Source organism: Ipomoea nil, unplaced genomic scaffold (assembly GCF_001879475.1).
Source record: "Ipomoea nil cultivar Tokyo-kokei standard unplaced genomic scaffold, Asagao_1.1 scaffold3087, whole genome shotgun sequence".
NCBI classification, from domain to species: Eukaryota; Viridiplantae; Streptophyta; class Magnoliopsida; order Solanales; family Convolvulaceae; genus Ipomoea; species Ipomoea nil.
Window position 1 is genome coordinate 3,237,172 of NW_017619515.1, and position 12,544 is coordinate 3,249,715.

General features: G+C 38.6%; 1 protein-coding gene across 2 annotated transcripts; it reads right to left on the minus strand.

Annotated features, from left to right (window-relative positions):
* Positions 1-1,439: 1,439 nt before the first annotated feature.
* LOC109166296 (cellulose synthase A catalytic subunit 7 [UDP-forming]-like) lies at positions 1,440-9,007 on the minus strand. 2 transcript variants are annotated; one of them, XM_019315242.1, is made up of 13 exons: positions 8,846-9,007; positions 8,302-8,497; positions 8,009-8,217; positions 6,834-7,036; positions 6,254-6,520; positions 5,530-5,875; positions 4,588-4,851; positions 4,285-4,497; positions 3,973-4,177; positions 3,223-3,419; positions 2,676-3,032; positions 1,716-2,302; positions 1,440-1,672 (listed from the first exon to the last, which is right to left on the minus strand). In XM_019315242.1, the coding sequence occupies exons 1-12, from the start codon at positions 8,918-8,920 to the stop codon at positions 1,721-1,723; spliced, it is 3,114 nt and encodes a 1,037-aa protein (XP_019170787.1). In that variant the 5' UTR covers positions 8,921-9,007; the 3' UTR covers positions 1,440-1,672; positions 1,716-1,720. The 2 variants fall into 2 exon arrangements, with proteins under 2 accessions (XP_019170787.1, XP_019170788.1); XM_019315243.1 differs by having other exon boundaries at positions 1,440-1,632; positions 1,706-2,302.
* Positions 9,008-12,544: the final 3,537 nt, after the last annotated feature.

Consider the following 12,544-nt stretch of genomic DNA (forward strand, 5'->3'; position numbering starts at 1 on the left):
ATTTTGTGATTATCAAGTCAATAGTTGTTATACCGTGCATCACGGCGCACATAGCAATGTGCGACTCGCGCATCTCAAAACGACGTCGTTTTGTCAAGTTCTGTTGGGAATTGACGCGACGGAGTGTATGTATGTTCTGTTATAAAATTCTGTACATTCTGTTATATAATTCTGTACATTCTATTATACAATTCTGTACATTCGAAACATGAGATTTTTTTTTTAAAGAGTTATTATGTTAAGAGTTTATGTGTATTATGTATTATGTTAGATTATGTGTATTATCTTTTCAAAAAAGATTATGTGCATTCTGTTATAAATTTCTGTTACATTCTATTATACAATTCTGTACATTCTATTATATAATTCTGTACATTTGAAACATGTGAATTTTTTTAAAGAATTAAGAGTTTATATGTATTATCCTTTCAAAAAAGATTATGTGTATAATGTTATAAAATTCTATACATTCTATTATACAATTCTGTACATTCGAAATATTGAGAAATTTTTTTTTAAAAAAGAAGTTAACAGCAGACACGCAAAAATGTACAAAACGACGTTGTTTTGGGCAAGGCCCTAGTGCACAGTATAATTTGTCCCAAGCCAACAGTCTGACCAACTTGGCTGTATATTAAAATTGATTTACCAACTTAATAAATTATTGATATCCCCTTTACATTATATTTATCATTACAGTTTTATCCGACTCATTACCATCCCTAATCATAACTCTTTAGAATGAACTTTGTAGTTATATTTGTAGTTTGCACACCAATTACCCCGGCCCAATTGTCAAATTAATATGTATATTTTTCACAATCGTTATGCCATGGAACTGTGTTCTTTATCCATGGTGAACACGGTTCAACGGTGTTAGTGCACCGTTATCTTTTTTTTTTTTTTTTAATTAATCGCGTGACTTTTCTTCTTCATTTTCACATTTTGCGGTTTCACTTTAATTTGAGGTGAGCAATGATTTCGGACATTCATAAATTATGAATCCATGCCTGCACATTCAGTTTGGAACCATGCCTACACATTTCTGTTCGAAACCATGGCTGCTCCTCTGTAGCGCAAGCTTCTTCAACATTTATAAATTATGAATTTTCTGTTATGAGATTATGAATTTTCTGTTATGAGATTATGAATTTACAGTAAATCATAATTTCATAACAGAAAATTCATAATTTAATAAATGTTTTTCTTTTATGCGATTATGAATTTTCTATTATAAGATTATGAATTTACACTACATTCATAATCTCATAACAGAAAATTCATAATCTGAACAACGCGCGCCGTTAACACCACATTAGCGAAATTTATTTTTTTTTAACGTAAAAACGGCGCTGTTTAGACCAGTGTTCACCATTCATGGTGAACACGTTTCCAAGGCATAATTTACCTTTTTTTTTTCATCAATAAGCTGCAAACAATTAGTGAATATCACTCTTACATTTATACATGCAAAATTGAGTTCAATGTTTACACTAAACAAAAATCTTTACACATGCAAAATAGTATTATCTGCAATAATCACACTCTTTCTTCTACAACTCCATGCATGCACATTGCTTACACATTACATTAAATATAATGCAGATCAGATCAAGATGCATTATATTATTCTGCGATCAAACCCTGATTTCAGAAATCATTCATTCAATTATATATATATATATATATATATATATATATATATATATATATATATTAATCAGCAGTTTATCCCACATTGCTTCACATCAGGCCCCTTGGTTTTAAGCACAAAAGGATCAATCCTAACCCACAGCAAGGAGAAGATGGAGGCCAGAAGAACAGACCATATGACAACAATGGTGGGAGTTCTGTTCTGTCGTCCCATGAGCCCCTTGAGGAACGGGTACAAATGGACGATGACCCAGAAAGCAAAGAACAGTTTCCCGAACAGCGGGCCCCACGACTGGGACCCGTTGTTGATGGCGTCGGAGATCCCGGCCACGACTCCGACCAGGTTGATGATCAGGATGGTCGTGGGCGGGATTAGTAGTGTTGTCCATTTGAAGGCGTATAGTTCTCCAAATTCGTCGTCGTCTATCGCCTTGGAAGTGACGGTGAAATTCGTGTCGATCCCCGCCAGCACCTTCAGCAGCCCTTGCACGACGGCGAAGAGGTGCGCTGACACGCCGCCGATCACCCAGAACTGCTCGTTCCTCCACCATTCCTCGATGCTCACTCCGCTCCACCGCAGCTCGAGAATCCCCGTCGCGAAGATGGAGATGAAGAGAGCTATGAAGAATAGACTTGCCAGGGTGCTTATCTGGTTGCATTCAAGAAAATTGATAAGTCCAACAGCTCGATAAGTACTTAGAGCCTTCAAAACGGACTTTACCCCTCGACCCGGCCCAGCCCGACCCTATTTAAGTAGGATTGAGTTTCAAAGATAGCAAGCCGTTAAGGAGTAGGCTTTTAAACCCGCCCCGCTTAGACCCGGCTTGCTTTGGCTCGGCCCAGACCGGCCCTATTTAAGTAGGGGTGAGTTTTGGAAATAGCATGCCGTTAAGGAGTGGGCTTTTAGCCCACCCCGCTTTGGCCCGATTGGCTTTGGCCCGGCCCGGCCCGCCAGCTCGTATGGACAATTCTATCGATAAGACTAACTTGAAGCATCCCTAAACTTGTGTGGTTAATTTTACCTCTGGCATTATGAATTTTCCGGTGAGCAAGCAGATGGCAGGGAGAGTGCAGTAGGCAAGGAGAGGAAGGGAGGTGAAAGGATACACAGTTGTGTTAACATATGAAAACCTTTCAAGAAACTTGAGCTTTCCTCCCTTCTTGTACCCATACCAAACCGGGCTATGTCTGCTGAAAAAGATCTCAACTGAACCCAGAGCCCATCTCAGAACCTGGTTCAGACGATCTGACAGATTGATGGGGGCAGATCCTTTGAATGCCGCCAGTTTCGGCATGCAATACACCGATCTCCAGCCTCGACAATGCATTTTGAACCCCGTCAAGATATCCTCAGTGATCGACCCATAGATCCACCCTAACTGCATTTTTTCACAAACATTATATGGTTACTATTCGAGAATCTACACTGGGTAAATCTCGTATTGTAATCTTAGTCGATAAAAAACGTAAACCAGTCTAGGTTATCTATAGCTGGTAACATTATGGTTAGTATTGTTTTTATGTGAAGGTTTAATGAATGAAGTGTTTGGTTTGGGGTTTGTGTAGTACCTCAAGACCCCATTCTGTCTTGTCTTCATAGCCGCAGCTGATGACATGAATGGCTTCTTTGAGCAAAGCTGCTGGGCTGGATGAAGGTGGCACACCACCATCCACCATTAGAGTTGAGGTCACAAAGATGGCTGATTGCCCAAATTTCTTCTCAAAGTTCATCTCAGACATCAGTGCCTCTTTATCATCATCAAATCCTGTGCATCAACAAATCAATCCCTAATTCAGAGAACTTTTCAAGAATCAATGAAAATGCTAGTAGATCAGAGTACCAAAGCTCAAGAACCTTCAACATAGGGTAACCAAACCAAATTGGTCAGATTGCTGACTTAGTAACGGTAAGGTTACAAATTCTACTCCTAGAGAGAGGGACTCATTGACTTTCTTCGTTTGAGTTGGTGAGTTATGAGCCACCTTAACTGGTTTATAATTTTTTGCCAGCTAGGGTAACAAAGCTGGATTTACCTAGTATACAATCCATATAGTAACTGTGAATTTCCTTCCACCCCCTTCACTCACAAGTTCAAGAACCTTCAACATAGGGGGAACCCCAACCAAGTTGCTGACTTGGTAATCATAAGGCTACAGAGAGGCTTATTGGCCTTCTTGGCGATCAACTATGAGTAACCTAAAGTCCTAAACTGGTTTACCTCCTTATAGTTCTTTGTCAAATAGGGTCACAATGCGGGGTTTATCTCATGCAATCCCTCGGGTAGTGAATTTTTTTTTTTTTTAAAAAAAAAACCTAACCTCCAACATTTGCACCATCTCCTTGTTTAGCATACTTGTCAAGCTTCCTCTTGCGTCCAAAACATGGGCAGCAGTCACAGGTCACCATTTTCGGACGCTTGGCGCGCTTTGGTGGATCATATCCATATAAAGCCTGTCTTCTGAACACACATCCTGTGCCAACATATACTGGACCTTGTATTCCATCAAGGCCTTTCATGTTAATCTGGCCAAGAATCAGAGAAAAAATTAGGGTTTACAGAAGAGAACCCATTGATATATATCTTAGCAAGAATTAGGGTTTCTGATCTGGGTGGATTATTATTATCTTACATCAAAGAAGACAGTGTTTCTGTTTGCATATCTGTCATGCCTGTCTATACCATCAAATCTTTGCGGAAACTGGACATAGCAAATCTTTCTACCAGTTGTTTGGTCCATCAAGAAACACATTGCTTCTCTCACAGCTTTGCTGTTGTTTATGTAATGGTCGCAGTCCAAGTTAAGCATGAAGGGAGCATTGGTAAGAACTCCTGACACCCGAACCTGCAATTTGACTCTTTGTTCTTCAATACTTTGAAAAAGTATGTATGAACAGATACTACATTGAAACAGAGAAACAAATGTTGTGTTTACCAGGGCATTCATGGCACCAGCTTTCTTGTGATGTTGGAACCCGGGCCGCTTCTCACGAGATACATAAACGAGGCGAGGCAGTTCATTTCCTTCGACATCTGTTCCTCCGCTCTGGCCAAGAAAAACCTGGATCATTCCAGGATGATCCTTGGTGTTGTTTCCCGGCCATGGCGTCCCATCTTGCATGATCCATCCTCCCTGAGGAACTTTACTGGCTTTTGCCACCATTGCATTGATTCTCACCTTGAACTCCTCATACTCTCTCTGTAAATAAATAATCTCGCTGTCAGTTTAAACTTTAAACTGAAACAAAATGCACATTTCTTGACAAAACGTAGACCACAAAGAGATAAATTAATCAAGTTGGTCAGGGCTTAATAGCAGTGTTATAAAAATCAGCCTAGACGTCCCTAGGCCAAGACAATTTCAGTCCTAGGCTACTTTTAGTTGGCTGGCTGACTAGATGTCGAGTTTGGTCGCCTAACTCCACCTAGTTGGCACCCAACTAGGCTGAGTCGGCGCCTAACACGGCCGAGTGGTATTTTTGCCTGTTCGGTTGCTCCTCTTCTATATTCCTCCAGCCATGTACACAACTAATCATCTAACATATGTAATTGACGAGTTTGTGGGATTATAATAGTCTAATCAATCACAACCTTGAATGGGAAAAGTACGATATACTTAAATTACTAGACCGCCTAGGCTCTCTAGGCACCCTCGGGCGCTTGACTAGCGCCTAGCCCCTTCTACAACATTGTTTAATAGCTATGCGGTTACAAGTTTGACTCCAACGGAAAAAGCCTATTGGTCTTCTTAGTTTGAGCCGGATATGGTCTGTTGCATAACAAGTCAGGACACACCCTCACATAGTAATTGTCAGTTTCTCTAATCATTTTAAAAGGAAAAAAAATACATTTTATAATTTGATATGAGAATATATACCTTCATTGCTCGTCTCTCTTTGACGAATGTTGGCTGAACTTTATCCTTGAGATAGTCGATTTTCTCGGAAAAGTACATCTCTGGGGCTCGAGGCTCTATGGCGAACTTCTTGCAGAAGGGAACCCATTTCCTGGAAAATTCTGCAGTCTCTGAGAGAGCTTCAAAGGTGCAATTTGAAGCTCCATCGTCAGATATATAGCATGAGATTTTATCAACTGGATAGTCCATTGCCAGTATAGAGAGGATTGTGTTGGCCGTCACAAGAGGAGGTTCCTTAAATGGATCCACTGTACTCACAAAGATGTCCACTGGAGCTAACATGTTTGGTTCTCCTTCCTTCTCGTACCTGCATCATAAGTTTAGTTAGTTATGTTACGTTGCTCTATAGGTTTAGCTTTTTTTTTTTTAGTTATGATTATTGATTAGGAAAACCCGCAGTTACTAGGGCAGAGTGTGCACTAGTAAAATCGGGTTTGTAACCCTAATCGACAAATGACTATAAACCAGTCTGCACGGAATAAATCCTGCATTATGACCCACTAGCTAACAAAAGACCCAATAAAGTAAATCAGATTAGACTCCCTATACTCATAGTTGATCAGCTCAAACAATGAAATTCAATAGGACATTTTCATTGGGATCAAACTTGTAACCATATAGTTACTAAGTTAACAGCTACCCATAGCTAATCAGCTTTCGATTTAACCTTTTAGTTGAGACAAACCTGAAAGAGAGGCGATCGAGGTAGGTTTCGCGGTCGATGGGGAACCATTTGGGGAACTGATCAAGAATCCAGGAGAAGGCAAACCAGATCTCGCAGATGATGGAGGTAAGCCAGAGACCAATGGCGTCGTGGACTGGGTTAAGGATTCGATAGCGGAGGAAGAGAGCTAAGATAACCAGCCTGGCTATGATCACCATACGATAAGGGTTGATCTTGCTTGATGCAATGGGTACCTTTCTTGATAATGGCTGTCTTGCTTCATCCACTCTGCATTATCAGTACTATTAGCTGTTTGATTTGGTTAAACAGTCAATATAAGTGCTTGATTAATTAACTTTTTATAACGGCTTATTGCTTTAAAAAGTTAAAATTCAAAACGTTACTTAAAACAGCTTTTTCGATAAGTTCTTTGAGAAAGTCATTTTGCATGTAATCAGTTATCGGTTAACAGTTAATTTACCAAATATCTTTTTACAATCAGCTAATGTTATCAACTAGTTAAACTCATTAACTCAATCCGCTAACAGTTATTTATCAAACACACCGAATAACTGAATCGAATTCGAGCATTCATACTTACATGGCCATGTCAGTATCAACAAAGTCATCATGTTCATGTCCCAGGTGGCCTTGCTGCTGCATTTTCCAGTCATCCATTCTCTCTTTCCAGTTGTCTTTCTTATCATCCCATCCTGCGTTTCCTGGCTCCATGACTGGGTAAGGATGGATTCTTTTGTGCCCCAGCGTCTGATCTCCATTAGATATTGGGAATTCACCACTCACCTAACAATTTAATAGCCATAAAACCAGTTTAATTCACATTTTCTCATGCAATAATCTAATGGTTCATCCCAAAGAAGTCGTGATTAGACTTTGGTTATGTTTGACAAATCTAACTAAAAAGGTAGTTGAAAGCTGAAAATTGAAGAGCTGATTATGCTTAAAAGTGTTTGATAAAATTAGCTTTTGAGAAAATGGTCAAATAGACCTTTTAACTTTACTCAAAGGGCAATTAGACCCTTAACTTAAAAAAGGTGCAATTAAACACTCAAACTTGTCATTTTGAATCAAATAAGTCCAATTTACCGGTAACCAACATGTTACTGGTAAATTATTGTCGTTGACAGCCGAAAATCATTGTTGACCGCCGCTAAAAATCTTTTAAAAAAAAAATCACCAGAGCAATTTCCGGTCGTCTTCTCCAATGGAGAAGGCCACTAGATCTGGTCGTCGCGTTCTCCGTTGGAGAGGATGACCAGAGGTGCTGCGACCGGCCGGTCGTCTTCTCCGGTGGAAGGCTTTTTTTTTAAAAAAAAATCGTCGCTGGAAATTTTATTTTTTCGCCGGAATTTTAAATGACCTGTAATTTCAGGTAAATAATCGGTTACTAGGTTTAGATGTCCCAAAATGGCAAATTTAAGTGTTTAATTGCTCTTTTATAAAGTTCAAGGGTCTAATTGCCCTTTTGAATAAAGTTTAAGGGTCTATTTGACTATTTTCTCTTAGCTTTTTGATGGTTGATAAATACAAAAATGACTAAAAATGACATTTTCATAAAATTTAAATAGTTAAATTTAAAATACTAACTTATTCAAAAAGATGAAAAAAAAAAAAAAAGTTAACAAGCTACTTAACTTATTCAAAATAAGCTTTTATTTTAAGCTAATAAGCTCTGCAAAACAGCAAAACAGAGCATTTAAATTAACCCGCTTGACCCCTTTAACATATAGTGTGAGATGAGGGTTTGTTGGTTACCGGACGGGAACGGACGCCGGCGATGACCGGAGGGTACTGTGCAGCAGCAGCAGTATCTTCAATATCCGGCCCTCTTCCATAGCTCATTTTCCCATGGAGTATGGTTTCTACTATGTTTCTGTTCCTGTTTTTCTCGTCATCAATCTTGAATTCGTCCTCGATATCATCATCGTCTTCCTCGTCGTCATCTCCTTCCACCCTCGGACTCCCTTTCATCATCATCATCATCAGTCAACATAAGAACCAAAAACCGAAAAACACGCAATCACTACCTAGGATGTGTGGTTTCTTACCTTTGAGACGTTTGTATCTGGTCTTGCATTGAGGGCAGAGCTGGGTTCCTTCTCTTCTCTCATATTCATAGCACGGCCGGCACGCCGGAAACCCACACTCGTTGCAGGCGACGAAGAGATCTCCGTCCACCGTAAGCCCTACTTCATCGCCACATATCTCGCAAACTTGTCCGGTCAAATCCTTCACTGTCTTACGCTGCATTTAATCACATTATTATTAGTATTATCTTCCTCACAGGGAAATTATGAAATTTCCGACCACCTGAAGTGATCTTAAATCAAGTCAAAAGCAAAAAGTGGTAGGAAATAGCTATAAAGATTTTTCCCGACACCAAAAGTGGTCGGAACAAGACTTTTAACGGATATTTTCAAATAGTCGAAAATTTCATAATTTTCAACAGTGACAAAACACAAAATTTCCTCACCACCAAGCTCCATAGGATAGTGGCCGGAGATATAAATCACAAAATTCTTAATTGCAATTAGAACTTTCTCTTTGTAGTGTTCATGGGGCCATGAATATAGAGGAGGAGACGATTATTACCTCTTCGTGGCCTTGAATGACAACGAGCTCGTTTCGATTATGGGAACCGGCAACGAGGCCTGCGCTGGCTTCCATGGCGGAGTGGGGAGGAGGATGGTGGCGGTGAGTGGCGGGGATCGGAGGGTGCAGTTTTAAGGAAGGGAATTGAAGGGAGGTTAGTGTGGGTATTCTTCTGTCTCTTTCGCAGTAGCGTTGTTGTACCTAAATGTATTAATGTTGGGTGCACAGTCTCCATTGCCTTCAAGCTAAGCTTCCTTCAGTAGCAGATTGAAACTCAATTAACCTACCAGCTTTGCACATTTTTTTTTTCTTTTTCGTGATGAAGAAACCCCCAGCTACTATATATATATATATATATATATATATATATATAGTGAGGTCTTCTCATGCGGCGGTGCGACGAAATTTCATAATACACCAACAGTGTAAGGAAAACACACAACAATGAAATGCAATAAAACATCAAAAAATACACAAACAGACCCAAAAAAACACAATATAACTCACCACACCCAATGGTGTATTCCGAACACTGTATGGTGTTTTTACTCACACCTAATGGTGTGTTTTTGGTGATGCGTACTTAATTTGTCTCTGTTTTTCGTAGTGTATTTTCCTACGTTGATGGTGTATATTTGTTGAACTATTGGTGATGCGTACTTAATTTGTCTCTGTTTTTTGTAGTGTATTTTCCTACGTTGATGGTGCATATTTGTTGAACTATTGGTGATGTCGCACCGCCGCACCGCTGCACCTGAACTCGCCTATATATATATATATATATATATATATTCAGGTGAGAACCAACCTTAACCTACGAGTAGCAAATTTGTGAAGGATTGCCTTGCACTTACTATATGACTACACCGCACTCAGATACGACGGCAAGGTCCTCCAAACATGTTAGAGCCATAGCAGTACAATCATATAGTAGTTGCAGTAAAATTCTTTACAAGTTCACAGTTAGCAAGTTAAGGTTAGTTAGAAATCTACGGGATAAATTCCGCTCTTTGTAATAACCTGCAAATTAAAACACACCCGTGTGAGAGGTAAATTGCACTAAAAATTCACAACTTTCAATAACGACAATTATGTTTCATCAAATTGATCTTCCTTTTAGGTGACTTTGCATATTCTCTTCCGATACCTTTCAGGTTGGTTGTTTTGTCCATATCAACAGTGTATCAAACTTGTTATATTTGTTGATGTGAGAATGAAGGAAAATGAAGGGTAGATGGTGGGGTGTATGGTCCGTTCAAAAATAGTGTACTTTATATATATATATAATTCATTTATTTAGTTCAAATTTTATAAACATGTACTTTATTTCTCCTATGCTATGTATATCTCCTTATACTAGTTTAAAATTAAAGATTGTATCATACCGTGTTATACATCCATGCTTAGCTCTCTTTTTTTTTCCTATCAAGAGGGGAGACTCGGACTAATAGCTCCTTGTAACCAAACGGTTCATCGGAACACTTATAGCGTCCCTATACTGGCTCTTCATCATTTTCGGAATCTTTATCAGGATGTGTAACATTATTTTGTTCGCGAAAAACTACATGCTTGTTATTGATGGATAAAATGAGTTACACTTTAATAGGTCTAAATTGTACATCGATATTCATAGATTATTGGTGAATTAGCTTATCAGGTCTTAAGTTAATTAATAAAGAAGTTATTACTATGAAGTGATATGATAATTGCAAGGGTCTCTAGTATATCGTTCCGATGTCAATTATATTAATTAATATATCACCAACAGTTTGATGATCTTCTTCTAGGAGATGATTTGCAATATAAACTATAGAAGTAGTTGGTTAGGTTGCATCCATTTTGTACATGTGCATTCAACTTCTTCTTTACTCTTGCCATCTTTAGAGTATGTATGACATCTATTCTTAATCTTTAAGGATATATAAACTAAAACATGAATTCATCATATACAACCAACAAATGGGTCACTAGCTAGCTGCCCTTAATTTTTGTTTTCTTATTTATTTTCTATTTTTAAGAAAAATATTTATTAACAAATTCACTTATATTACAATGAAAACCAACAAACAATATAATAATCCACAAACTAGACACCAGGAAGGTAAATTATACCAGGAAACACTAAAGTTAAAGATATTACATGGGAACAAAGTTTTTCTATTTCACTTAACAATTTCTGTGTAAACAAATAACTTCATAATTACTTACACATAATATGATAGCTACAAGTACAAAAGTTATATCAACGGTACAGATGTGTCAATAGATACAGAACCTAACTTGATAATGATTGACATATAATATGATATCTACCGATACAAAAATTATCAAAGTACAAAATGTGCCAACAAGTTATTTTTAGACTAAGATCTACAATGCAAGGTAGACTCTAGTCCATTGAATAATTTGCACCTCATGATATGAAAAACAGAAAAACCAAAACCATAGAAACATTAATGGCTATGAATTGCCTGGATCCACGGCGGAGCTTCTCCCCGGAACCACCGGACCTTCCCAATTGCAAACGGGTTCTCCGCCTCCGCCGCCGCTGCCGCGACTTGCCCCCTCCATGAGACGCGAACGTACCTCTAAGGCTCCGTGCCGATAACGAAAACGGCGTATGCTTCTTCATCATCCCCTCAAACAATTCGCCGCTTTTGAATGAACGCTGCTGCGGCGGCGGCGGCGGCGGCGTTTTCTGAATCTCTTCGACGCTTTTCACGTGGAAGAGTTTTCCGTCCGCGTAAAGTTTGCGACATTGGAAGGACAGAACCATGATTGTGAGGAAGGAGATAGTTTGAGGTTTAATTTTGGGCATTTTCTCCCGAACGGAGAGCTAGGGTTTGTTGATCCGGTCGGGAGAAGCAGCAAAGGAGATTCGTGGGGCAATCGGACCAATTAAATAAAGATTTTTGTGGTTATTATCACTTGGTGTGTATAAACACACAAATTTTAATGCATGGTTATATATCAATTAACAATTTCATTAGCGGTTAATTAGGCATAAGGTGTATGTTCACTATATATATATATATATATATATATATATATATATATATATATATATATGCTCTTGGCCTTCTTATTTTGTGTTTGTTAATATAATTATGAGTAACTTATACGGAGTATTTGTTTACCTCTAGGGTAGGCAGCTCAGCTAGGTTAGTTTATCTTATCGTGATTCTTTGTTGACTAAGGTCACAATGCAGGCTTCAATTCACATAGAGTGCACCGTTGGCATTGTCGTTCTTGGTTTGAGTGTTTGAGTCTACCAACTAGGCTAGTTTAACTCAATGTAATTCTTTGACAGCTTGCAGTTAGGGTCACAATGCAGGTTTTATTCAGGGTATACTAGAAATAGCACTAGCTAGTTGGAATAAATAGCTAGCAAACAACAAGGATAGGTAAATTAGGAAAATCCGGTGTGAAGGGCTCGACTAAGATGGTGTTGGCAAGAGTTAAATTTGTGACCGACCTTTTAAGTATGAGAATCATGTTCCACCTAGTTACTCACCCTTTTCGAGGCTAAATTTATATTGTTAATAGTATGCTCATGGGATAGGTTCGATCGACATTTGAGTATTTTCACTTTTGTTATTTAGAGATTAAGGCAAATTATCATATAGAGTTGGCAACTTGGCATGTAAAGAATCATTAACAACTCTCTTAAAACATAGGCTCGTACACATGTAGTAGTAG